This window comes from Somniosus microcephalus, chromosome 1, assembly GCF_052327205.1.
Source record: "Somniosus microcephalus isolate GS21.2 chromosome 1, FLI_Smic_1.0, whole genome shotgun sequence".
In the NCBI taxonomy this organism is placed as follows: Eukaryota; Metazoa; Chordata; class Chondrichthyes; order Squaliformes; family Somniosidae; genus Somniosus; species Somniosus microcephalus.
In genome coordinates, this window is record NC_140987.1 from 338709927 (window position 1) to 338737639 (window position 27713).

The window sequence follows — 27713 nt, forward strand, 5'->3', positions numbered from 1 at the left end:
TTTATCTATCTCCTAAGGACTAAGTGCCCCAGTGGGTTTGCAAAGCATCCTTTCATCTCTGGGAACAATGGGATGAAATATCACATCTATTGGTGGCTGCAAGAGCAAAATTAGTTTGTTTTATTTTCAACCCAGAAAGCAGAGATACGCAATCACTTGGTTTGTCCTGTCTTTAGGGCAGCTTGTTTGCTGTAGAAGGTCATCTTGTACAGTAACTGTAACTCTACACCAGGTGTGTGGGTGTTTGTGTGTGTGAGAGAGAGTGGGAAATCAAGTTATTTTGAGACTGTTCGTAATGCCATTGTTACAACTGAGTAGAGGGGGGGAGGGGGCATCTGTCTGTGACTGCGATATAGCTGAAGTGGGAGTGCTTGATGCTGACACTGGAGCCTAGGTTTTCTGATTGACATTATTTTCATGATGGCATGAATCGATTTATTTAAAAATAAATAAATTAACACCGACACTAAATGATTGGCAGATTTACCGGAAAGACACTGTAAATGCCTATAAAAGATTGTTTACGCCATTTCTCTAGCTTCCACTGAAGATACAGTGAGAATTGGGAGACCTTCAGAAATTCTTTTCCTTACTCTTTCAAAGATATCAAGGTGTTTCCTTACCTGGCACAAGGTGGAGCCTTCAGATTGGGCAATTTTCACAATGGCAACAATGGGGATCCACAGAATACAGAAGATCATCATACACCAGCCAAGTGCTGTTGCCCAGTCAGGGTACTCAACAGGTCCATATGTTGGTGGGGCAAACGTTGCGAAGGACCAGATTAAGATTACCTGAATGAAGTGATTACACAAAACAAGATCAGATACAGAATCAGATAGATTATCTGCAGCTTGATTATTTTCAGTTTCAATCACTTAAAAATGTAACATCTCCTTACTGTCAGCAAGCACGGTGTGATAAAAAGCCAACATGCTTTCCACCACAGCCAGAAGAGCCAATTCTTTTTCCCAATCATCATCTCAATGTCCGTGATGAATCGGTTTACCCCTGTGAACAACAAGAAAGCAGAGATACACAATCACTTGGTTTGTCCTGTCTTTAGGGCAGCTTGTTTGCTGTAGAAGGTCATCTTGTACTGGGTGTCACTAATGAACAGGTTAATCAGAGAAGGGATCACTCAGGATTTCAAACAGGATGAGTAATTTCTCCATTGTTACCAACCTGATTCCCCATGAAGGTAAAATATTCATATAAAATCCTGAGGAACAGGTGCTCACTCTAGGAAAGGCTCATGTTTCAGAGCTGTGCTGAGATGGACAGGTCCCCTGTTATCAGAATGGGGGAGGATGGACTATCAAAGTGAGGCCTCTGTCTTGAGCTAAAGAATAGCAAATGGGTTGCAGGAGGTCATCAGAAACATCATGAAAACACTGACGCAAAACCTGTCCTGTTGTTCCATCTGCCTTGATAGTTGGAAGAAAGTGGCAACTGACTGGGTCAAGTGGAAAACAGCTGTTCAGCTCAGGGTGAAGATGTTTGAACAACATTCCCATCAACAATTAGCAGTGTAAGAGCCATAAAAGCTTAAGAAAATACTTTAAAATAGTGGCTAAATGGCATAATACAGTTAATTTACCTGAACAACTTATTGTATTAAGAAACCCCCTATTTTCTTGCTCCAGTAGTATAGTCCGACACCCCCTTCATTCTTGCCACAATGGAACAGTCCCTAAGCCACACATGGGTGCAGCCATCTTACAGTTTTAAACTGCACGTGGTGAAAGAGGCAGAAGCTGTGAGGTTTGGAGCAGTACAGTTTTTGACCGTGTTCGTTTATACGTGTTTGCTTTGTAATTCTGTTTGTTAAGTGTTATAGTAAACCGTTTAAAAGACAAAGCTATGTTTGGGAACGTTTTATTTCGACACGCGTCTACTCGATGTTAAAAGCCCCACAGCCCAGTGGCCTGCCTGTTTGGAAACTAAGAAGCGCCACTACATTAGTCAAAAACTAGCTCCCTAAGAAGGAAGGGACGGAATCGTCGGCGAACGTATACATGAATGGTCACGGAGCCAGACGACAATTTAAGAAAGCGAAGGTACAGTGACTGTTACTTGCTTTGTTCATTCTGTTGAGAAGCTAAATAAGAGCTGCGGGTAAAATGGCCGAGGCCTTACGGAGCCAGGAGCTTCCCCCAGCCAGAAGGATTGCTGGCCAAAAGAGGGAAATAAAGCTCACCCCAAAGGCAAGGGAAGAGAAGTTACATAGAAGCATAGGTGCAAGGAAGGCTAAATTAGTTCAGATAACTGGAAAAATGAAGATAATTGATCGTCTCATGGAAGATAATGCTAATATTAAGAAAGCTGAAGACATGATGTATTACGATTTCTCCAAGCTGCATGAAGAATTTAATATACTCAATGAAGATGTATTAGCACTTCTGTCTGAAGAAGAGGGAAACACTGATCAGCACGACTGGTTTGATCTTAAATCAACCAGCATTAAGGACTATATCAAGGCCACGGAGCAGTGGATGTTAAAAATTCGTCAAGATGCTGATACAGCAGAGAAAGATAAGGTTGACGATGAAGTCGGACCAGACGATAGCATTTCAGAGACTTCCGCCAGACCGAGCAAAAATCGAAAAGAAGGTAGCTCTGTTTCTGGACGCAGGTCAGTCGCTTCTACCACAAGCTCGGCGCGACGCATGAGAGCGGAGGCTGAACGGGCGGCGTTGATGGCGCGCGCAGCATCTTTAGATGAGAAGCAAGCTCTTGAACGGGAAGAGGCCCAACTGCAGGTCCAAGAGGCCCAACTGCAGGCCCAACAGGCCCAACTGCAGGCCCAAGTGCAGGCCCAACAGGCCCAAGTGCAGGCCCAGCGGGCCCAGGTGCAGGCAAAGAAAGAACGGCTGGAGATGAAAACAGCTATCGAGGTCTCAGATGCCAGGTTGAGTGCGTACGAAGATTATGAAGTCTCACGGGACGGCGGGAGCCACTGCCAGTCAACGTTGCCACATAGAGTTGGATCCAGGGCACCTTCAAGAGTTACAACAGAGCCCGAAAGCAATTCCCCGGCATTACAGCGTGGAAGAGTGGCCTCTCCACTAACAGGAGCACGTGATGCTACCCCAGACGTCAGACGGTCTAGACTAGACCCTGCTGATGACCACCAGAGGCCTGAAGACACAGGGAGAAGCCTATACCGAGTGATGCAACGTCAGAACGAAATTACAGAGATGCTTGTAAAACAACAGAATCTGTTTCGACTCCCTCAAAGAGACATACCAGTGTTCCAAGGCGACCCACTCAAGTATAAGCCCTTCATCAGATCCTTTGAACAAGCCATTGACTCCAAGACAGAGAGCAGCAGTGATAAGTTGTACTACCTGGGACAGTACACCAGTGGTAAACCACAAGACCTGGTCAGAAGCTGTGAACACATGAGACCGGACCGGGGATACATAGAAGCCAGGAAGTTGCTGCAGGAGCACTATGGTAACGAGCTGAAGATAGCCACTGCATATATCGAAAAGGCTACCAAGTGGTCACAGATCAGATCGGAAGACGGAGAGGCATTGAACGCATATGTTCTCTTCCTCATAGGATGTCGCAACACCATGGAGGATGTTGAATTCATGGAAGAGATGGACAATCCTATGACTATGAGAATCGTCATCTCTAAGCTTCCTTACAGGATGAGAGAACAATGGAGAAGAACAGCCTTTGAGATAATGGAGAGACGGAAAAGTAGAGCCAGGTTTGCAGACTTAGTGAATTTCATAGACAAACAGGCTAAAATTGCTAGGGACCCATTGTTTGGAAACATCCAGGATGTCAGCCCGACCACCGATGGAAGAGTGAAAGCCAAGCCTGCTGAATCAAAGACTTTCAGGAAAGGTGGTTCCAGGGGAAGCAGCTTTGCAACTATCATCACTCAGGCCGAGGAAGAAAGGCCCCAGAACTCATCTCCCAAAAAGAGCAGCACAGTGACGCCTGCTAATGCCTTTCAGAAGCCATGCTTATTCTGCCAGAAGAATCATACATTGGATTTCTGCAGCGACATCAAAGCACAGCCACATAAGGACAGAATCGAATTCCTGAAGTACAACGGCCTATGTTTTGGATGTCTCTCTCAGGGGCACCTGAGTAGAAACTGTAAGCAAAGAACAACATGCAGAGAGTGCACTCGGAAACATCCCAGTCTGCTGCATATCCATAAAGAAGAACAAGTCTCTAAGAAGAGTGAAGAAAATAATACCGACGAGAAGGTTGTTTCAAGTGCTCTGGTGTCGCTAGAACCAGAGACTTGTGGACTCACTGGGGCCGGTGACAGTGACTGTATTCTTGCCATCGTACCAGTAAGGATCAAGTCTAAGAGGAGTGAGAAGGTTGTGGAGACTTACGTCTTCATGGATCCAGGTAGTTCAGCAACGTTCTGCACAGAATCACTCATGCGACAGCTGAACGTTAGAGGCAGAAGAACAGAAATCCTATTACACACCATGGGTCATGAGAAGTCAATGCAAAGTTATATCCTGTCAGACCTAGAAGTGTGTGGACTCGAAGAGAAGGACTTCATAGGCCTGCCTAATGTTTTCACACAGAGGGAGATTCCTGTTAGAATAGGGAACCTAGCCCTGCAGAAGGATGTGGATAGATGGCCCTACCTAGAAAAGGTGCGTCTCCCATACATTGAAGCAGAAATTGGCCTATTAATTGGAACCAATGCCTACAAAACTATGGAGCCATGGCAGGTGATAAACAGCAAGGATGACGGACCCTACGCCGTCAGGACAGCCCTTGGATGGGTAATCAATGGGCCGGTAAGGAGAGATGATGGCCACAAGTCGAACAAGGAGGAACGACAAAACGTCACAGTTAATCGCATCTCTATCGCAAGCATTGAAGAGCTGTTGATACAGCAGTTCAACGCAGACTTCTCAGAACGCAGCTGTGAGGAAAAGACAGAGATGTCACAAGAAGACCATCAGTTCATGGGTTTGATGACAAGGTCTACACAGTTCATTGATGGCCACTATCACATTGGTTTGCCACTGAGAAGACAGACCGCGAAGATGCCGAACAATCGCTGCATAGCAGAGCAACGCGCCATCAGTCTAAAGAGAAAGCTGAACAAGAACCCCGACTTTCACGAAGACTACAAAGACTTCATGAGAAACATCATAGCGAAAGGCTATGCTGTAAAAGTGCCCGAAGAACAGTTGAACAGAGACGATGGAAGGGTCTGGTACATTCCTCATCACGGGGTGTATCACCCAAAGAAGAAAAAGATCCGTGTAGTGTTTGACTGCGCCGCCTCATTCAGAGGAACTTCATTGAATGACCAGCTGCTTCAAGGTCCTGATCTTACTAATACCCTCATTGGCGTCTTGACTAGGTTTAGAGAAGAGCTCGTTGCCATGATGGCAGACATAGAATCAATGTTCTACCAAGTCAGAATCCCTGACGAAGATGCTGATCTTCTGCGTTTCCTTTGGTGGCCAGATGGCGACGTTAGTGAAGCGATGGTGGAATGTAGAATGGCCGTACACCTGTTTGGAGCCACATCATCTCCCAGCTGTGCAAGCTACGCTCTCAGAAAAACTGCAGAAGATGGCAAGGGCAAAGCACCATCCGAGGCTGTGGAAACAATCTTCAGAAACTTTTATGTCGATGACTGTCTGAAGTCCGTGTCAACAGAAGACGATGCCATCGCACTGTCAAGAGACCTTAGAACTCTGTGTTCGAATGGAGGATTCCATCTGACTAAGTGGATAAGCAACAGCAGAGCAGTTCTAGCTTCTATCCCAGAAAAGGAAAGAGCCACTGAAGTCAAAGATCTGGACCTGAGCCACGATGTCCTTCCTATCGAGAGAGCTCTTGGTGTACAATGGTGCATCGAGTCAGACACGTTCAACTTCAGGATAATGGTGAACGAAAGACCATCCACAAGACGAGGGATTCTCTCCGTGGTCAGTTCCATCTACGACCCTCTCGGATTCCTGGCACCACTCATTCTGCCGGTGAAGCTGATGCTATGAGAGCTGTGTAGAGACAAGAGAGGATGGGATGAAGATATCCCAGAAGGTCAAGCTCAGAGATGGCACAGATGGCTGACAGATTTGCAACAACTTTCTAGCTTCAACGTCAGTAGATGCATCAGGCCCGCGAGTTTTGGAGTTACAAAGACGGCTCAACTACATCATTTCTCGGACGCCAGTGAGGACGGCTATGGCACGGCTACCTACCTCTTGCTGACAAATCAACAGGGCCAGAAACATTGTGCCTTCCTCATGGGAAAATCCAGGGTGGCTCCGCTGAAGCAGGTCACCATCCCGAGACTGGAATTGACGGCAGCGGTTGTTGCAGTTAAAGTTGACCAGGTGATGCGTAAAGAGTTACAGCTCCCACTAGAAGAATCTGTCTTCTGGACGGATAGCACGACGGTGCTGAAGTATATAGAGAATGAGAAGATACGCTTCAAGACCTTCGTAGCAAACAGAATCTCATCCATTAGAGAAGCTACACAACCATCTCAATGGAGGTATGTAAACACCTCATTAAACCCAGCAGATCAAGCCTCACGGGGATTGAAGGCTGAAAACTTCATGAGGAGTAGGATACAAGGCCCAAGTTATCTGCTGGAAACAGAGAGATCATGGCCAGAAAGACCAGATATGCCAAGTCAGATTACTGAAGACGACGTCGAAGTCAAGAGATCAGTCACAGTAAATTTCATAACTACGAAAGAGAACTTTGACACAGTGAACAAGCTTGTTAACCATTTCTCAGGATGGCACCAGTTGAGGAAAGCAGTTGCATGGTTTCTAAGGTTGAAAGAGTTGCTGCTACACCTGAGCGGTAAGAGAAAAGAGTACCGAGCCACTATCAGTCAGTTTGAAAGTAACCCTGATAAGCAGAGAATGCTTCTACAGCAGTATATGCATCAGCACAAGACCACACTGAGCAAGAATTCATTGACCGTGGAGGATTTGGCCAAGGCTGAGAAGGAGATAGTTTGCTTCAGTCAAAGACAAAGATACCCAGAAGAAACCGAAGCTCTACAGCAAAATACTCCAATCAAGAAAGGTAGTCATATCTACAAGCTGGACCCTACACTGCAAGATGGAGTACTGAGGGTGGGAGGGAGACTAAACAAATCTGCTATGCCAGAGGAGGCCAAGCATCCTGCTATCCTTTCTAAGGACCTCCGGGTTGCTACTCTCATTCTTCAGCATATACACCAGAGTATTGGACACAGTGGGAGGAATCACGTGCTTGCGAAGCTAAGACAAAGATACTGGATTCCAGGAGCTAATTCCGTAATAAGAAAAATACTCTCTGAATGTATTGTTTGCAGACGGTTACACGCTAGAGCTGGGGAGCAGAAAATGGCAGAATTGCATGAAGATCGTTTGTTACCAGACAAGCCCCCATTTACAAACGTAGGGGTGGACTATTTCGGGCCTTTCGAGGTAAAGCGAGGACGGAGCCTTGTCAAGAGATATGGTGTGCTTTTCACTTGTTTGACCATCAGAGCAGTTCATATTGAGGTGGCACACACGCTTGACACTGATTCCTGTATTAGCGCCTTGCGGCGCTTTGTCTGTAGAAGAGGACAGGTGTCCATTATGCGTTCTGATAATGGCACTAATTTCGTCGGAGCGGAGAGAGAACTACGGGAAGCTATTGAAGGTTGGAATCAGCTTAAAATACAGGAAGCCATGATGCAAACAGGAATTAAGTGGATCTTCAATCCTCCGGCTGCATCCCACCACGGAGGTGTCTGGGAAAGACAGATACGCACCGTAAGAAAACTACTCAGTTCTGTACTGGAGCAGCAAGCGCTGGACGACGAGGGACTCCAAACCGTTCTGTGCGAGGTCGAAGCCATCATTAATGACCGACCGATAACTAAGACATCAGATGATCCCAATGACCTCGAAGCCCTGACTCCGAACCACCTGTTGTTGTTGAAAACACAGCCAGCCATGCCCCCGGGAGTCTTCAAAAAGGAAGATCTGTATGCCCATCGGAAGTGGAGGCAAGTTCAGTATATGTCAGACCTCTTCTGGACCAGATGGACAAGAGAATACTTACCTCTGCTACAGGAGCGTCAAAAATGGTCCAAAATAAAGAGGAACTTCATCGTCGGAGACATTGTCTTAATTGTGGATGATTCAGCCCCTAGAAATTCTTGGTTGATGGGAAAATTAATTAAGACCATGCCAGACTCCAGAGGCGTTGTTCGTCGTGTCTGTTTGCAAACCAAGACCAGTACCCTGGAGAGACCGATCACAAAGCTCTGCCTGCTACAAGAAGCAGCGTGAAAGGCTCCTGAACGAAAGAAAAAAGTGGACACTTGTATTGTAAATATGTTGAACTCATTAGTTTATGACTCTTAATGTTTGAGTAATTGATATGCTTCATGTGCCTAGTCAATTAGGGGCCGGAATGTAAGAGCCATAAAAGCTTAAGAAAATACTTTAAAATAGTGGCTAAATGGCATAATACAGTTAATTTACCTGAACAACTTATTGTATTAAGAAACCCCCTATTTTCTTGCTCCAGTAGTATAGTCCGACACCCCCTTCATTCTTGCCACAATGGAACAGTCCCTAAGCCACACATGGGTGCAGCCATCTTACAGTTTTAAACTGCACGTGGTGAAAGAGGCAGAAGCTGTGAGGTTTGGAGCAGTACAGTTTTTGACCGTGTTCGTTTATACGTGTTTGCTTTGTAATTCTGTTTGTTAAGTGTTATAGTAAACCGTTTAAAAGACAAAGCTACGTTTGGGAACGTTTTATTTCGACACGCGTCCACTCGATGTTAAAAGCCCCACAGCCCAGTGGCCTGCCTGTTTGGAAACTAAGAAGCGCCACTACAAGCAGGAAAATGTCTGCAGCAAAATTTACCCCAATAACAACCAGCTGTAACTCAGCAAGAACAAGGGGATCATAGGTGAAGGATGCAGAAGGCACTGCCTGTCTCATACTGGCCTTTGGAACCAAATGGAGAAAGTTCATTGACAATTAAGGAAAGCACTTGAATTCCCATCATCTTCAGATATGAAAGACTCTGCATCAAACCCCCCTATTCATTTGTTTTGCTTCCTCTGAAAAGAGATGGTGGTTGATTTTTTTTGTTTGCTGCCTAGGCGTAATTCTGCCATTAGCGATTGACCGCTCATTACAGAAACTACCTGATTTTCATTTCTATTGAAGTCAATGTTAATGATAATCGGCTGGTTTCAATAATGAATGGTCGATCAGCAGATGACAGTTTTACGCCCAGCGGTAAGTTGAAAACATTCCCCATGAAAACCTGCTTGATTTAATTGTTTTGTTTTGTTTCATTGCTTTTCTTATTGCATTTACCATAGATCCAGCTTAGACCCATGAGTTCCAGCAGAGCTGCTACAATGAGGCCCCATCCAACGCAGAAATGATCAATTAGATTTATCCAGTAAATCCCAGCCTAAAATTAAATGGAAAATTAGAAAATGCACTGCATGAGAAAACCATAACAATCTAATATTCAAAATAATGGACAGTGCCTGAACCATGCAAACGTCCCAGGGCAGGAGAATCTGGTGTTACTGTTCCTGGTCCTCAGGTGTGCTGCACCTGTCAGGTTGCTAGAGAATGCCCATTGAGGAATATCTACCCTATTCTCCCAGATCCAAAATCATCTCCATATCTCATTACAATATGAATCAAGAAGACATATTTCAATATGAATTATGCAAATGAACACAGACCCCATTGTGCAACTTCTACACCTGATATGAGCTGCGCCCAAACTTCTTCTACAGGTGTTCCTATTGTTGCACTTGCCTGTGCCTGAAGAGGCAGAATTATTTAAATGAGATGGTAACGGATGCCACATTATGTGGCTCAGCCCACAACACCCGGCAGACTCTATAGGCACTGCAGGAGTTACAAGAGCGAACCATAATACAGATGGTGACTATGGAAATGGTATCGAACTTTATGATCTGTTGTGTGAAAGCTGTGATTATTTCACTGTTTGTAACTGCACCTACAATTTAGGGTCACAACGGCTTTAACTTTCGATGCCTCAGGCTTATTCTAAGGGGCCGCTGCAGATCTCAGCAGCGTCAGCCAGTCTGTTGTTTACTAGTGCATCAGGCTGATGCACAATGCTCTATTTTCAAGATAGCAGAGAAATGTATGGGTTTTCCTTCAGTCCCTCAGGACCAATAACACCTTTGGCGTGTTCAGCTTGCCCAGATTCTCCAGAGTGCTGTGGGTAATGGATGGCACCCATGCCCACTTCAAGGGCCTCTTGGAGATGTGAACCTTACAAGAGATGCAAGGGATTATATGCTATTAATGTGGAAATTGTGCGTGATTATCATCACCCGATCAGGCAGGCCAAGTCAGAGAGTCATTGAAAATTATGGCACAGAAGGAGGCCATTTGGCCCATCATGTCTGTGCCAGCCGAAAAAGAGCTATCCAACCTAATCCTACTTTCCAGCTCTTGGGCTGTAGCATTGTCGGTTGCAGTATTTCAAATGCATATCTAAGTACTTTTTAAATGTAATGAGGGATTCTGTCTCTACCACCCTTTCAGGCAGTGAGTTCCAGACCCCCACCACCCTCTGGGTGAAAAAATTCTCTTCAACTCCCCTATAATCCTTCTACCAATTACTTTAAATCTATGCCCCCTGATTATCAACCTCTCTGCTAAGGGAAATAGGTCCTTCCGATCCACTCTATCTAGGTCCCTCATAATTTTATACACCTCAATCAAGTCTCGCCTCAGCCTCCTCTGTTCCAAATAAAACAACCCCAACCTATCCAAACTTTCCTCATAGCTAAAATTCTCCAGTCCTGGCAAGATCCTCACAAATCTCTGTACCCTCTCTATCAAATCCTTCCTGTAATGTGGTGACCAGAACTGCACGCAGCATTCTAGCTGCGGCCTACTAGTGTTTTATACAAAAGCAAAATACTGCGGATGCTGGAAATCTGAAATAAAAACAGAAAATGCTGGAAATACTCAGCAGGTCAGGCAGCATCTGTGGAGAGAGAAGCAGAGTTAACGTTTCAGGTCTCGATGACACTTTGTCATGAAATATTAATTCTGTTTCTCTCTCTGCAGATGCTGCCTGACCTGCTGAGTATTTCCAGCATTTTGTTTTTATTAATGTTTTATACAGTTCAAGCATAATCTCCCTGCTCTTATATTCTATGCCTCGGCTAATAAAGGCAAGTATCCCGTATGCTTTCTTAACCACTTTATCTACCTGTCCTGCTACCTTCAGAGATCTGTGGACATGCACTCCAAGGCCCCTCTGTTCCTCTTTACTCCCCAGTATCCTACCATTTATTGTGTGTTCCCTTGCCTTGTTAGCCCTCCCCAAAAGCATTAACTCAACACTTCTCTGGACTGAATTCTATTTGCCACTTTTCTGCCCAGCTGACCAGTCCATTGATATCTTCCTGCAGTCTACAGCTTCCATCCTCTCTATCAACCACACAGCCAATTTTTGGATCATCTGCAAACTTCTTAATCCTATCTCCTACATTGAAGTCTAAATCATTGATATATACCACAAAAAGCAAGGGAGCTAGTACTGAGGCCTGCGAAACCGCACTAGAAACAGCCTTCCAACCACAAAAACACCCGTCAATCACTACCCACTGCTTCCTGCCACTGAGCTAATTTTGGATCCAATTTGCCACTTTCCCTTAGATGCCATGGGCATTTACGTTTCTGACCAGTCTGCCATGTGGGACCTTGTCAAAAGCCTTGCTAAAATCCATGTAGACTACATCAAGCATTACCCTCACCAACCCTCCTTGTTACCTCCACAAAAAATTCAATCAAGTTAGTCAGACACGACCTTCCCTTAACAAATCCATGCTGATTGTCCTTGATTAATCCGTGCCTTTCTAAATGACTATTAATACTGTCCCTCTGAATTTTTCCAATAATTTGCCCACCACCGAGGTTAGGCTGACTGGCCTATAATTACTCGGTCTAACCCTTTCTCCTTTTTTAAACAACGGAGTGACTTATTTGCACAGCGTTTTTTGACTCCCTCTGCACATGCACGCGTTTGGTACTGTGCATGTACACGTGATATATGAGGAAGCCAGAAGTGGGGCCTGCCGAACCACTTTGCCGCGCCTGGAGTTGCTGCCATTGCTGCCTGCCTTGTCTGCTGCTCGAGCTTGAGCCTGCTATTAGGGCTTTTGGGCTATCTTTCAAAAATCAATAACTATACTAAAGGAGCCTCTAGGACATTTGCCGAGACTATTGCTGTTATTATCCACACAAACATTTTTGCGGCCTTCAGAGAGAGGGGATTGGAGGGGGGAGAGAGAGTGGAGGGGGGAGAGAGAGAGGAGGGGAGGAGAGAGTGAGGGGATTGGAGGGGGGAGAGTGAGAGGATGGGGGAGAGAGGGAGGATCGGAGGGGGGAGAGAGAGAGGGGATGGCAGGGGGAGAGAGGGAGGAGGGGGAGAGAGGGAGGATCGGAGGGGGAGAGAGGGGATTGGAGGGGGAGGGGAGAGAGAGAGGCAGGGGGAGAGAGGGAGGAGCGGAGGGGGGAGAGAGAGGGGATTGCAAGGGAGAGAGGGAAGAGGGGGCGAGAGGGAGGATCGGAGGGGGAGAGAGAGGAGGGGGATAGAGAGAGGAGGGGGAGAGAGGAGGATCAGAGGGGGGAGAGAGAGAGGGGATTGGAGGGGGTAGAGAGAGGAGGAGAGAGAGGGCGGAGAGATAGAGGGGATTGGACGGGTGAGAGAGAGAGGGGTTTGGAGGGGGGAGAGAGAGAGAGGGGATTGGAGGGGGAGAGAGAGAGAGGGGATTGGAGGGGGAGAGGGGATTGGAGGGGGAGTGAGAGAGAGGAGGGGGAGAGAGAGGAGGGGGAGAGAGAGAGGAGGGGAGAGAGAGGATTGGAGGAGGGAGAGAGAGAGGGGGTTGGAGGGGGGAGAGAGAGGGGGAGAGAGGGGGAGAGAGGGGATCGGGGGGGAGAGCACGGGGAGGGGATAGAGCAAGAGGAGGGGGAGAGAGAGAGAGGATTGGAGGGTGGGAGAGAGGGGATTGGAGGAGTGAAATAAAGAATAGATTTGCCTTTCTAATCTAGGCTTTATTAACTTAAAAATCCTGTAGCACATCTTTCAACACCCAGTCCCAACTAAAGGCTGGAAAGAACTGAATTTAAGATGGCCACCACAAATCACATGACATCAACTACCAATGAGATTACAGCATATATCCCAAGGCAGGAAACAAACAACCAATCACAATACTTCTTAATAAACATAAAGAATAATCACCACATTCACCCCTCCTTTTAAAATATACTCCAACCTAAATAACCTTTACAATTTATAATTAATTATTTACAACTAAAACTATGCACAGACAAAATAAAACTATTCAACATGACACAATACTAAGTGAGCAACAACAAATAGTAACATTGCACATAAGTATTAAGTATCTCTCAACTAAAACAATATAATATAATATTTCAACAATTTTAAAACATTACTATCAATTTAAAAGTCCATTTTCAATCGGTCGACCGGATATCTTGTTCGTGTCGACCTTCTTAACCTTGGTGAAATTCCTTGCCCTCCCACACCAGGAGACACAGAAGTATCTTCTGCAGGAAGGCTATCCATATCCCGATTTTCAACAGTTTCCGGATTAGAAATCCCATCAGGAGGTAAACTGGGACGGTCATGAACATCCATCGAGGGCTGACTAATAGAAGTATAATTATCTGCAGTCGGATTGGAAATATTCGTAGTATCTGTAACAGCATCCACATTATCTGAATCATCACTATTGTTAATATCCTCAGAAAAGGGCTGGCCACCACAAGGAGCCAAGTCTTTAATTGAAACAGTACTTTCTTTCCCATCTTGGAATCGAATATGAGCATATTGGGAATTTGCCTCCAACAGCTCCACCTCCTCCACTAAAGGATCATATTTTGACAATCTAACATGGCGTCGAAGCAGCACAGGTCCCTGCATAGTAAGCCATGAAGGTACCGAATATCCTGTAGTAGATCTCCGCGGATAGTTAAAGAGCCTTTCATGGGGGGGTCACATTAGTAGCCGTTGAAAGCAATGATCTAATGGAATGCAGGGCATCAGGCAGTACCATTTCCCACTGTGTATTCTTAAGGTTCCGGGATGTCAAAGCCAACATAACTGCCTTCCAGATCACCCCATTGTATCGTTCGCACTGTCCATTACCCTGGGGATTATACGGGGTAGTTCTGCTAGTAGAAATTCCCCGACTCTGAAGGTATTCCTTCAACTGGGAAGACATAAAAGAACTTCCCTGATCCGAATGGATATACGCAGGCATCCCAAAGATGACAAAAAGTTGAGTCAGACATTTGATAACTGTAGCAGCTGATACATCTGCGCAAGGAAAAGCAAAAGGGAACCTTGAAAACTCATCCACAACAGTAAATATATATCGGTTTTGAGTAGTTGAAGGAAGAGGCCCCTTAAAATCGACGCTCAAACGTTCAAAAGGAGAAGTAGCCTTTATAAGATGAGCTCGTTGAGGCTTAAAGAAATTCGGTTTACACCGAGCACAGATAGAACATGATGAAGTCATCCGCTTGACGTCTTCAACTGAAAAGGGCAAATTCTTACTGCGTACGAAGTGTATCATCCTCGTAACCCCAGGATGGCATAAGGCATTGTGAAGATTAATAAGCGTATCTCCGTGAATCACAGAACAATAAGCCTTCGACAGCGCATCAGCAGCAACATTATCCTTCCCCGGACGATAAACTATATCAAAATGGTAACATGCCAACTCAATCCTCCACCTCATTATTTTATCATTCTTAATCTTTCCAAAATGTTTGACATCAAACATAAAGGACACAGACTTTTGATCAGTTACCAACGTAAAATGTCGCCCCGATAAATAATGTCTCCATTTACGCAGTGCTTCTACTATTGCATACGCCTCTTTCTCTATTGAAGAATGCCTTTTTTCACTATTGTTCAAGGTACGTGAGAAAAAGGCCACAGGTCTTCCATTTTGGTTCAGAGTAGCCCCAATTGCAAAATCAGAAGCGTCCGTCTCAATCACAAAAGGAACCTGCTCATCAATAGAATGCACAGCTGCTCCAAGGATATCCTTTTTAAAATTATCAAAACACGTCCTGGCCTCCCATGATAGAGGATATGTCGTAACCCGAATAAGAGGCCGGATCTTCTGTGAAAAGTTTGCAATCCAATTAGAATAGTAAGAAAACAGTCCAACAACTCGTTGCAAAGCCTTAGAATTAGTAGGACAAGGTAAATCAATCAATGGTCGCAGACGTTCTGGGTCTGGTTTAATCTTGTTTCCCAAGATAATGTACCCCAGTAGATTTACCTCAGTGGTCAAAAAGGTACACTTCTCTTTATTGAAAGTTAAACCAACTTTTTCCGCAGCTTGAAGGAATCTTTCTAAATTAGAATCATGTTCCACCCTTGATTTGCCACGCACCGTGATGTCATCTAAGTATGAAAAGGTGTCAGAGAGAGAGTTATCACTTATAAAAGCATCCATTGCCCGTTGAAAACAAGCAACACCATTAGTAACACTAAATGGTATTCGGCAAAACTGATACAGCTTTCCACCAGCCTCAAAGGCCGTATATGGTTGATCCTTCTTAGCAATAGAAATCTGATGATAAGCACTCTTTAGGTCAATAGTGCTAAAAACCTTATACTGAGATACTTTATTGATAAGCTCATCAATCTTAGGCAAAGGGTATGCATCTAATTGAGTATACCTGTTAATAGTTTGGGAATAGTCTATCACCATTTGTTTCTTATGTCACTCGTTAGTCGTGACAACTACCTGTGCCCGCCAAGGCGAACAACTAGGTTCAATGATTCCTTCCAATAAGAGACGTTGAACTTCAGAATTAATAAATTCTCTATCCTGACTGCTATACCTTCTTGACTTGGTAGCAATTGGCTTACAATCCGGCATCAAATTGGAAAAAAGTGATAATGGAGAAATGGATAAAGAGGTTAATCCACAAATAGATAAAGGTGGCTCAGTCCCTCCAAATGAAAGACTGAGAGACTCGTGTAACTGAAGCACATCATGACCAATCAAAATATCTGCACAGAGATTAGGCAAAACAGATAGGCGTATATCAATATACGTATTAACTAGAAGAATCAATTTCACAAGGCAACAACCAGCTACTTGTGAAGTGAGAGTCGTCTGAGCCATACACACCTGATAGGAAACAGGCGAAATTTTCAAATGCTTCTCCTTTGCAAACTGAAGACTTATAAAACTCTCGGTACTGCCCGTATCTATAAGGGCCTTCACTTCCAACCCATTAACTTGGGCCGTAACTATAGCTTTGTTTAGGCCATGAGCAAATGCAGCAGAAATTGATGCAATAAACGCCCTATCTAAAGGCTGAATAGTCACAGAGGAGGTAATTAAACCTGATGATTTACACACACGTGCGTAATGACCTCTCTTGCCGCATTTACTACACACAGCCTCCCGAGCAGGACACTTCAGACGAGGGTGCCGGACGTTCCCACAAAAATAACACTTCTGAATCCTAGAGGCAACAGCCGCTGAAGTAGAAACTGTTTCAGAATCTAGTAAACCACTCCTATTAAGTCCACATAATTCCTTTTCATCCGGAACTGCCGAAACCACAGTCACAGGCCGATTAAAAAGAGCATAAGAATCCGAACTTCTCTGAGCCACATCCAATGTAGAAGCTTGCTCAAAAGCACTCTTAAGATCCAAAGTCTTATTTTCTAACAACCGCTGACGAATTGATCTAGACAGTAATCCATTAATAAAAGCATCCCGTACCGATTCTTCCTTATATTCTTCAGCCATCACGGCCTTATAATTACAGTTAACACTAAGGCACCGAAGTGCTTGTAAATAAGTATCCAAAGATTCTCCCACCTGCTGCCTACGGGCAGATAGAAGGTGACGTGCAAATACCTCATTCTTTGGTTTAACAAAAATCTTTTCCAATGTAGAAATAGCCACTTCGTAAGTTTTACAGTCCAAAATATACTTATACACATCCGGAGCAATGTAGTTGATCAGCATATTCAGCTTATTTAGAGACTCTTGATCCAACATGCCCAAAAAGTTTTTTAATGTACAATACCAGTGTTTCCATTTATCATCCACTCCTGCAGAATTAGGGTCAGCATTGAATCGTTCTGGTTGAAGATATGGCTCCATTCTGACATAAAGTTAATAAATTGAAATAAAGAATAGATTTGCCTTTCTAATCTAGGCTTTATTAACTTAAAAATGCTGTAGCACATCTTTCAACACCCAGTCCCAACTAAAGGCTGGAAAGAACTGAATTTAAGATGGCCACCACAAATCACATGACATCAACTACCAATGAGATTACAGCATATATCCCAAGGCAGGAAACAAACAACCAATCACAATACTTCTTACTAAACATAAAGAATAATCACCACAAGGAGGGAGAGAGAAAGAGGGGGAGAGAGAGGGGTTCAGAAGGGGGAGAAAGAAAGGGGATCAGAGGGGTTAGAGAGAGAGAAGGGGGAGAGAGAAGGGATCGGGGGAGAGAGAGATGGGATCAGAGTGGGGATTGGGGGGGAGAGAGAGAGGGGATTGGAGTCAGTAGAGAGAGAGGGAAAAGGAGGGGGATAGAGAGGATCAGAGGGGGAGAGAGAGGGTGGAAGCGAAAGAGAGAGAAGAGGGGGAGAGAGGAGGAGGGGCGAGAGAGCGAAGGGGAGAGAGAGAGGGTGGAAGGGGAAGAGAGAGAAGAGGAGGAGAGAGAGAGGAGGGGACGAGAGAGAAGAGGGGAGAGAGAGAGGAGGGGAGAGAGGGGGGCGAGAGAGGATCGGGGGGAGAGAGAGCGCATCGGAGGGGGAGAGAGTGGATCGGAGGAGGTAGAAAGAGAGCATCGGAGGGGTAGAGAGAGAATCGGAGGGGTAGAGAGGATTGGAGGGCAAGGATCGGAGGAGGGAGAGAGGGGATCGGATGGGGGAGAGCGAGAGGGGATTGGAGGGGGGATAGAGAGGGATTAGAGGGGAGAGAAAGAGGGGATTGGAGGGGGAGAGAGAGGATCAGAGGAGGGAGAGAGAGAGGGGATCGGAGGGGGCGAGAGAAAGGGGTTTGGAGGGGGAGAGAGAGAGAGGATCAGAGGGGAAGAGAGAGAGAGAGGAGGGGGAGAGAGGGAGAGGCGATGGGACGGGAAGAGAGAGGGAATCAGAGGGGGAGAGAGAGGGGATCTGAGGGGTGAGAGAGGGGATAGGGAAGAAGGAGAGAGAGAGAAGGGGTAGAGAGAGGGAAGAGAGAGGAAGTCAGGAACTTGGGGAGAGAAGGTCAGGAACTCGGGGCGACGGTGGAGATAACGAGCATGGAAGGCACAGTGGGAATGGAGGAAAAACGTGATCCAGGCCTGAAGGGGCGGAGGGGGGGATGAGAGTGAGAATGTGATCCAGATGGTGAGAGAGATCACGTTCTTCCAATACCACCGCCTTTACACCCGCACCACATTCTCCCTCTCCTCCCCCTAGACCTGGTTGATATCTCGGAAAGTTGTCACTATTCACTTCATACCCAATAAACCTGTTAACAATCCGTGACCCACGCACAATGCCCCATATATGGGGGGGTGGGGAGTGAAATCAGGAACTTGTGGGGAGAAGGTCAGGAACCTGGGTGGGGGGGGGAACATGGGCAGGGGGTGGTCAGGAATTCTGGGGGAGCAGGGAGGAATTTGGGCAGGGGAGGAGGTCAGGAACCCAGGGGTGGGGGTTGGGGGGAGGTCAGAATCTTGGGTGGAGGAGAAAGTCAGGAACCTGGGCGGAGGAGAAAGTCAGGAACCTGGGCAGAGGAGAAAGTCAGGAACCTGGGCGGAGGAGAAAGTCAGGAACCTGGGCGGAGGAGAAAGTCAGAAACCTGGGCGGAGGAGAAAGTCAGGAACCTGGGCGGAGGAGAAAGTCAGGAACCTGGGCAGAGGAGAAAGTCAGGAACCTGGGCGGAGGAGAAAGTCAGGAACCTGGGCAGAGGAGAAAGTCAGGAACCTGGGCGGAGGGGAACGTCAGGAACCTGGGCAGAGGAGAAAGTCAGGAACCTGGGCGGAGGAGAAAGTCAGGAACCTGGGCGGAGGAGAAAGTCAGGAACCTGGGCGGAGGAGAAAGTCAGGAACCTGGGCGGAGGAGAACGTCAGGAACCTGGGCGGAGGAGAAAGTCAGGAACCTGGGCGGAGGAGAAAGTCAGGAACCTGGGCGGAGGAGAAAGTCAGGAACTTGGGCAGAGGAGAAATTCAGGAACCTGGGCGAAGGAGAAAGTCAGGAAACTGGGCGGAGGAGAAAGTCAGGAACCTGGGCGGAGGAAAAAGTCAGGAACCTGGGCGGAGGAGAAAGTCGGGAACTTGGGTGGAAGAGAAGGTCAAGAACCTGGGCGGGGATGAGGTCAGTAACCTGGGCGGAGGAGAAAGTCAGGAACTTGGGCGGAGGAGAAGGTCAGGAACTTGAGCGGAGGAGAAGGTCAGGAACATGGGTGGGGGCGAGGCCAGGAACTTGGTGGGGGGAGAATGTCAGAAACATGAGGGGAGGTCAGGAACTTGGCTGGTGGGGGCAGGAACTTGTTGAGGGGTTGGGAGAAGGTCTTAACCCTCAAGGGTGAGCCCTGTCTTTTCCAAGTGAGCTCAGTTCTGTCTGGAGTAGGCCGTCAGAATGGCTCGAATTACACTTTGCAAAGTAACTGATTACATAGGCAGGGAGGATCTAATTACAATTTCCAGAGAAACTACTGGTGTGTCTTGTCCTCCAAGGGGACCAATCAGCAATCAGGTCTTGTCATCCAAGGGGACCAATCAGAACTTTGGCCCATTGTACAGCCAGAGGTATCATAGAACATACCATAAGGATACTAAATGCATGGACTTTTCAGGAAGTGCCTGTAAAGTCTGCGCTTCAATAATACACGGACTTTGGGAGAACAGTTTAACAGGTACTTTACTGAACAGGAGGGCAACGTCAGATTGAAATACAGAAGCCTGCTAGGGCCTTTTATACAGGGGTGGTCACTGCCGGTACTGCAGTCTAAAACCAGTTCTTCCCTTAAAGGTACATACACAACAATTCCTCCCCTTTTAGATAAACAGTACATAACATTCATCTAACAACTAAATAATAACTAATTACAACTTTCTGGATATTATATACATCAACTGAAATAATCATTTATAAGTTCAGTCTTTGAGGAGGCTTCCTGATCCTGACTGGATAGCGCCTTTCTCGAGTATCCTGTTCTTGCGGCGAAGCTGATTCTGGGTAATGGTCACTGGTTGGTTTGTCAGCTTCCAATACCACTGCTTCTGAGGTAGACGCAATCTGTACTTCAGGTTGATTACCAGGTGCACCTTCTCGTGGCACGGGTTTGGCTTGTTCCTGTGACTCTAGAATCTGGTCAGCATGGCGCCTCACAATGCTCTCTCCAACGTCCACTGTGTACATTAGTGGTCCCTGCTGTGTGCATATCGTTCCTGGCTGCCATTTTTCTGTTCGGTAGTCGCGGGCCAAGACTGGTTGCCCTCCCTTGAAGCTCTGGGTTGGCTTCTCATTTATGCGCTGGAATTGCTTATCCTCAACATCTCGTCTTATGTTTGGTTTGAGCAAATCCAGGCGACATCTTAGCCTTCGGTTGAAGAACAGGATGGCTGGAGCTTGGTTGGTTACTGCATGTGTCGCATTCCAGTAAGCAAACAAGAAACTATCCACCTTGTGTTGTAGTGGTATGTCGTCATTATACATTGCCTTTATGGCCTTTTTAAAGGTCTGAACAAACCTCTCAGCCAATCCATTTGTGGCTGGATGATATGGGGCAGATGTGTAATGTTTCACCCCATTATTCTTCAGGAACCTCTGGAAATCCTCAGACACAAACTGTGGCCCATTGTCGGAGCAAATCTGTTCTGGCAACCCATTCCTGGCGAAGATGGTCCTTCGGACTGCAATAGTTTTCTCCATGGTGGTGGAGGACATTTTAATGACCTCTGGCCATTTCGAATGGGCGTCCACAGCGATTAGAAACATTGAGTCCATAAATGGACCAGCAAAATCAATGTGTACCCGTTGCCATGGAGATGAGGGCCACTCCCATGGATGTAGCGGGGCCTGTGGTGGAGCGTTTTGGACCTTCTGGCATCCAGTGCATCTCTTGGTCATATCCTCGATTTCTTTATCGATTCCTGGCCACCACACAAACGCCCTGGCTAGGCTCTTCATTTTTACCCCTCCCAGATGACCATCATGAAGCTCATTGGGCACTCTATCTCTCAACTTGGGTGGAATTACCACTCGGGATCCACACATCAAGGTTCCCCGGCACACTGACAGCTGTTCTCTCCTTGGCGAGAATGCTGGCAACAGTGAGTCGCCATATGCTGGCCATCCCTTCAAAGTCAAATCGTAGACCCGAGAGAGTGTCGGGTAATTTCGGGTTTCCTTCTGTATACTCGAGTTTGTAACAGGCAAACATTCGACTATGGTCGTATGGAATATCTCAACAGGGTCCACTGCAGGTGTTTCTTCTACCGTAGGCAACGGTAGGTGCGACAGCCCATTAGCGTTTCCATGCTGTTTCGTACCCTTGTACTCTATGTCGTACTGATGTGCCCCTAGAAAAAGTGACCATCTTTGCAGCCGTTGCGCCGTCATCGCCGGAACGCCCTTCTTTGGGTTAAAAATGGAGACCAGGGGCTGATGATCAGTCAGTAGGGTGAATTTCTGCCCGTGCAGATAGTGATTGAAATTCTTCACCCCCCACACCAGGCTGAGGGCCTCCCTGTCAATCTGGGCGTAGTTATGCTCGGCTGAGGTTAGCGAGCGCGACGCAAAAGCTATTGGCCGTTCTGAACCGTCACGGAATTTGTGTAACAGTACCGCTCCAATGCCGTAGGGTGACGCATCACATGCCAACCAAATCGGTAGTGTTGGGTTGTAGTGGGCCAATACTTCTTTTGAAGTGATTAGGCATTTACATTCCTGAAAGGCACGCTTACACTCATCACTCCATTTCCATGTCACTCCAGTTTGCAGCAGGGTGTTCAGTGGGTGCAGAATTGTCGATAAATTCGGCAAGAACTTATGGTAGTAGTTCACCAACCCGAGGAACGGCCTCAGTTGCGACACATTTTCCGGTGCTGGAGCCTTGACTACAGCCTCAATCTTGTCCGGCGACTTATGCAACCCTTCCTCATCAATCATGTGGCCACAATACGAGATTTGTCTCCTGAAGAACTCGCATTTGGGGCGGTTGGCTCGTAGCCCATATTCCTGTAATCTCGTGAGCACCTGCTCCAGGTTGGCAAGGTGTTCATTGTCATTTTCGCCCGTAACCAGGATGTCGTCCAAATAACACTGGATCCCCGGGATCCCTTGCAGGACTTGTTCCATTGCCCTCTGCCAAATTGCTGGGGCCGATGCTACCCCGAATACCAGTCGATTGTACTGGTAAAGGCCTTTGTGAGTGTTTATCGTGAGGTATTTTCTAGATGCTTCTTCCACCTCCATTTGTAGATACGCTTGGGCCAGATCAATCTTTGTAAAATGTTTCCCTCCAGATAGTGAGGCGAAAATATCTTCTATCCGCGGAAGTGGATACTGTACTGTGTGCAGGATTGGGTTCACAGTCACCTTGAAGTCCCCACAGATGCGAACCTTCTTTGGCTCCCCAGGCGTGCCACTCAATGCTTTCTTCATTACAGGGATGATGGGTGTGGCCCACTCACTCCAGTCCACCTTGGACAGCACACCCGAACGCTCCAGACTCTCCAGTTCAGCTTCAACGGCTGGACGGATCGTGTATGGCACTGGTCTGGCCTTGAAAAATTTTGGGTTTGCGTTATCCTCAATCTTTATGGTTGCCTTTACTCCTTTTAGAGTCCCAAGTCCTTGTTGGAACACCTCTTCCGTGTCAGATAGAATTTGTGACAGACGTCCAGGTGCGACGTCATCATCCTTTTTGTCAGTCACAGTTAGCGCCAGAATGGAATGCCAATCCAATTGTATTTTTCGGATCCATTCACGTCCCAATAATGGTGGTATTCCATCTCGTAGTATATACATATATAGTTTCTGTGTTTCCTTGCCGTTATATTTAACTGGCACCCTTATTTTCCCTCTGGGGTAGACTTTTTGCCCCGTGTATGTCTTCAATACAATGGACGTGTCCTTTAAGGGTATGTGTGAGAATAGCCGCTCATAGTCTCGTCGATTCATGACAGTCAGGGCTGATCCTGTGTCCAATTCCATCTTTACTGGGGACCCTGCTATCATGAGGGTGACCCAAATGTTTCGGTGATCTTCCTTTGCGATCACATTGTGTAACTTTACACAACTTAGTCTCCTGCTCCTGGAGTCCTTATCACTCTCCTGATCTTCCGAACTACTGTCTGTCAGTTTCTTTACTTTCCTGCACTGTTCCTTAGTAGTTTTTGTCATGTTGGTTTTCTTTCCCGACCTGCAGACTCTTGCTATATGTCCCATTTTTCCGCATTGCCTGCATACTTTGTCGTTAAACCAGCAGTCCTTCTGCTCATGGGTTGTTCTGCCGCAGCGATAGCACTTTTCTGCTCCATACGCCATTTCGTTAGCGCTGTATTCTTGTGGTTTCTGTTGTATTTCCGCAGCTCCCCATGCTGCTGCTTCGTAGGATACTGCCACGCTGAAAGCCTGTTCTAGCGTCAGGTCCTTTTTTGAAAGTAGTCGTTTCTGGGTTCCTTCACTCTGGAGCCCGCAGACAAACTTATCCCGTAAGGTGTCTGCCAGTCCTGCTCCGAACTGGCAGTGCTTCGATAACTTGCGTAGTTCCGTAAGATAGTCAGCATTGCTCTCATCTTTGTGCTGGTTTCTTTTATGGAACTTGAATCTTTCTGCTATCAGCAGCGGTGTAGGGTTTAGGTGTTCCTGTAAGATATTAGCAATCTCCTCAAAACTTTTCTCCATTGGTTTAGCTGGGGTAATTAAATTCAGCAATAGGCCGTACGTACTCGCGCCCATCAAATTCAATAATACCGACGCCCTCTTTCCATCGGCCACCTCATTTGCCTTGCAGTACACTTCAATTCTTTCCACATACATGGTCCAGTCTTCTACCTCGTTGTCGAAAGCAGTGATACTGCCACTTTTCGGCATCTTGGGTGATTTAAAATGGCACCTCCCACGCTTTTTCTTCTTCCCCAATGGAATAAAATGGTGCCTCCCGCGCTTTTCCTTCTTCCCCAACGGGATAAAATGGCGCCTCCCGCGCTTTTCCTTCTTCCCCTTGCTGCAGCGCTGCTCCTAGCATTCCACGGGGTAATGGCGGCGACCCGCGGCTTCGGCGCGTCTCGCTTTCCTTCCACCCCGTTTATTTTCTCTCCGCTGCCCGGTTCTTGAGCACCGACCGCACCCTGTGCGCTCCACCCTCTCTCTCTCTTGTTTTGTTTTCCCGGCGACGCTGCGCGGCCCGTTTTGTAGAACCGCTCGATCGAGCTTGAGCCCGCCGCAGTCCAGAAGGGTCAGCGCACTACCTGCTACCAGCACGATTTGCTGGAACACCTTAACTGGGGAGCCAAGCACAGCTCTCCACAGTCTCTCCCGCAATTCTCTGAACACCGATGAATTCTTTGGGCGGTTGCCCGCGGTCGACGCCCGTTGCTCAGACTACGACCTCCAAGAAACCTCCTCTCAGGGTGAGATCCCCGTGAGATGATGCCACACTGCAGGTGAGTTCGAACTTACTCGTCGCCACTGTAAAGTCCGCGCCTCAATAATACACGGACTTCGGGAGAACAGTTTAACAGGTACTTTACTGAACAGGAGGGCAACATCAGACTGAAATACAGAAGCCTGCTAGGGCCTTTTATACAGGGGTGGTCACTGCTGGTACTGCAGTCTAAAACCAGTTCTTCCCTTAAAGGTACATACACAACAGTGCCTTGCAGTTCTCTCCAGCTAAAGTATCTTGCATCACTGTAGGGTGTTGCTGTGTACCTCATCTGGCAATAGACAGAGGTTTACTACAAGAGGCTCATCAGGTAGACACTGCAGAGGAGGTCCTGAGAGAGGAAGCCCTAAACCACATGAAGAGCAAGATCAACAAGCCCCCGTAACAGCTGCTAAAACATTCATCTAGCCCTGATAGGGTACACATTTTCCAGGGGTGTAAATACTCTTCTGCTACAACTGACCAACAATCCTCCACCCACTGACCAAACAAATACTCCATCGCACCTGCATTAAAAAGAACAGCTAAACAGTGCTCTCCTCCTATTCCCATGGCATAATTCTTCTGGGTAAAACAAGCTGACCCTTCTCCTCCACAGTCAAAATGCTCAGTTAACACAATTAATGATTGTCCACAGTGCCTTATTTATACCAAATTGTGTATTTGTCACCATGGTGCTTCCATTTACTACTTCCTGCAAAGTGGTGCTTGTGGTGGAGCACAGCCAGTTAGTGGCTCCTTCTGGAGACTTTGTGGAACTTCTTCCTGCACTGTAGCCAGGTGCTGTACACAGTGCTGCTTGAGTTTGTACACTCAGCAACCTCCTGTCACTCATTCTGGCTCCATGCCTTTGCTGCCAACCCTCCCTGAGCAGTAAACAGCAGAATATGTCAGTGTTCTCATCATTGAAGCTGGATGCTCTGCTTCACTCCCTAGGCGGGACTGGTGCCATCCCAGCTTTGTAAAGCAGCAGGAAGGTTGTCACAGGTGAAGGCACGTAAAATGCAAGTAAAGAATGGCAAAAAATGCACAGTAAATAGTGCTGGAATTTAACAATTCCAATTGAACATGCAAAAACAGATAAAGTATGTCTTACCTACTTCCAAGAACAAATGTCCCAAGATAAAGGCCTTTAATTCCTGCAACCAATTCTGTCATTGGGCTTCTGATATACCTTTAACTGAACTTCTACACTTAAAGCCCCACAGGATCCTGAATTTTCTGGTTTGAATGGGCAGATGGGCCTTAGATTAATGTTTCATCCAAAGGATGGCACGTCTGACAATGCAGCACTCTCTCAGTATTGCACGAAAGTGTCAGCCTAGATTATGTGCTTGAATCCTGGGTTGGGGTTTAGAAGCCACAATCTTCTGATCAGAGGCGAGAGTGTTGTCAACTGAGCCAAACTGACACTGAGAAAGGAACTTACCAAACTGGTCATCCCTACAGAGAGAAAGAAGATTTCAAACAATATCCTGCCGATTTAAAATGAACATGGTGTAAATCTGATTCACAGGGTGATAACAAAGCTGAGTTTCATCTCTTTAACCAGACTCTGTATTTAATAACAGCAGATGGGGAAGGGTCAGTCAGTCCCACACCATCACTGCACAATACTAAACAAATGGAAAAACAACAGGAACACAACAGGTCCTTCTTTATTACTTAATCATGTGAAATTTCTGATTTAATAGGGTTATAATTAACACTACATGTCATAATGTAACAAACTATTGAAGGACAACATACCTGTGTTACACATACAAGACCAAGGAAATAGAACAACAAGCAAACACCAATTGTCAGATAAAGGCGCTTTGATCGCAGAAACTTAGGGAATTGGTCCAGCAGGGTAGTTATAATTGTTTCTGATGAAAGAAAATGTTAAACGAGATCAGTAATTAATTAATAATTTACACAGTAACAGAGAAACCAACCACTGGAGAGACCAAAGTCTTGCAGACCAGAGGAGAAGATGAGGACAGCTTGCTTTATTCATGAGTCCGCTCTCTGAAACACTGGAGAAACGTGGTCAGGCTGATTTACAAGATTATGAGCAGAATATCACCACAAGGCTTGCTTGTGCTTAAGCCATGTTTGCACCAGAAAGACAGGAATGGGGGATCATTACCAAATTTAAAAACAATATTGAAATAAGAGGCATAGTAAACCATTCTGAGGACCAATGGAAGTTGCAAGGAGATATTGATGAGATGGTGGAATGAGCAAAAAGTGGCAGATGGAAATTAATGTCAGGAAATGTGAGATAGTGTTGGAGTCGCTAGAAATCAACAGGCTCTGAGACTTTTGTTGCAGCAAAGGCAAAACGCGTGTTACTTTATTCACTCTCCATGAGGACTGCGGGTCTCAGCCTCGTTGCAGGGCTATGACGGCATCACGCTACCAACGCACGACGTCATCACGTTACCAACGCTCTTAAAGGGACCCTGCCCCGATAACCCAACCAAGTACGTACATATAACAACATTGGCTATACATAGTGAATTGTGTTTAGGTACATTTAACAACATTGGCTATACATTGTGAATTGTGTTATTGTCCCTATGTGGTCTCCGCCACATAGGTCCCCCCAGAATTCATTAGCACTGGCAATGTCAGTCATTGGGGGGGCCGGATCACATGGTCGGAACGGCTCCTCAATTCCGGGGCGGGGACCGGGGGGTTCGTCGGAGGGACCTCGGGCGCTCGGTGGTGGACTGAGGGTGCAGAAACCGGAGGTCGGCCCCGCCTCGGGGGCTGTGCCAACTCTACGGGTCGGTCCAGATCCAGGTGGGCCGGCTTAAGATGGTCCACGGAAATGCAGTCCAGCTTACCGCCGACATCCACGACGAAGATCTTGTCACCAGTTTCCAGGACGCGGAATGGTCCATCGTAGGGTGGCTGAAGAGGTCCCCGGTGGGCGTCGTGGCGGATGAAAACGTACTCCGATGCACAGAGGTCGAGCGGAACGTGGGACTGCGGAGGC

At 46.6% G+C, this 27713-nt stretch overlaps 1 protein-coding gene across 3 annotated transcripts in view; it reads right to left on the reverse strand.

Annotated features, from left to right (window-relative positions):
* LOC147124928 (sodium- and chloride-dependent neutral and basic amino acid transporter B(0+)-like) overlaps positions 1-27713 on the reverse strand; it is a 146411-nt gene that overhangs the window by 17824 nt on the left and 100874 nt on the right. For 2 of the 3 annotated variants that reach the window (XM_085994791.1, XM_085994800.1), the window contains 4 exons: positions 26477-26595; positions 9342-9441; positions 902-1011; positions 624-794 (listed from right to left, as the gene is read on the reverse strand). In XM_085994791.1, coding sequence (XP_085850917.1) covers positions 624-794; positions 902-1011; positions 9342-9441; positions 26477-26595 — 500 coding nt within the window. The remainder of the gene's footprint in view (positions 1-623; positions 795-901; positions 1012-9341; positions 9442-26476; positions 26596-27713) is intronic. The other variant, XM_085994808.1, reaches the window with a different exon arrangement.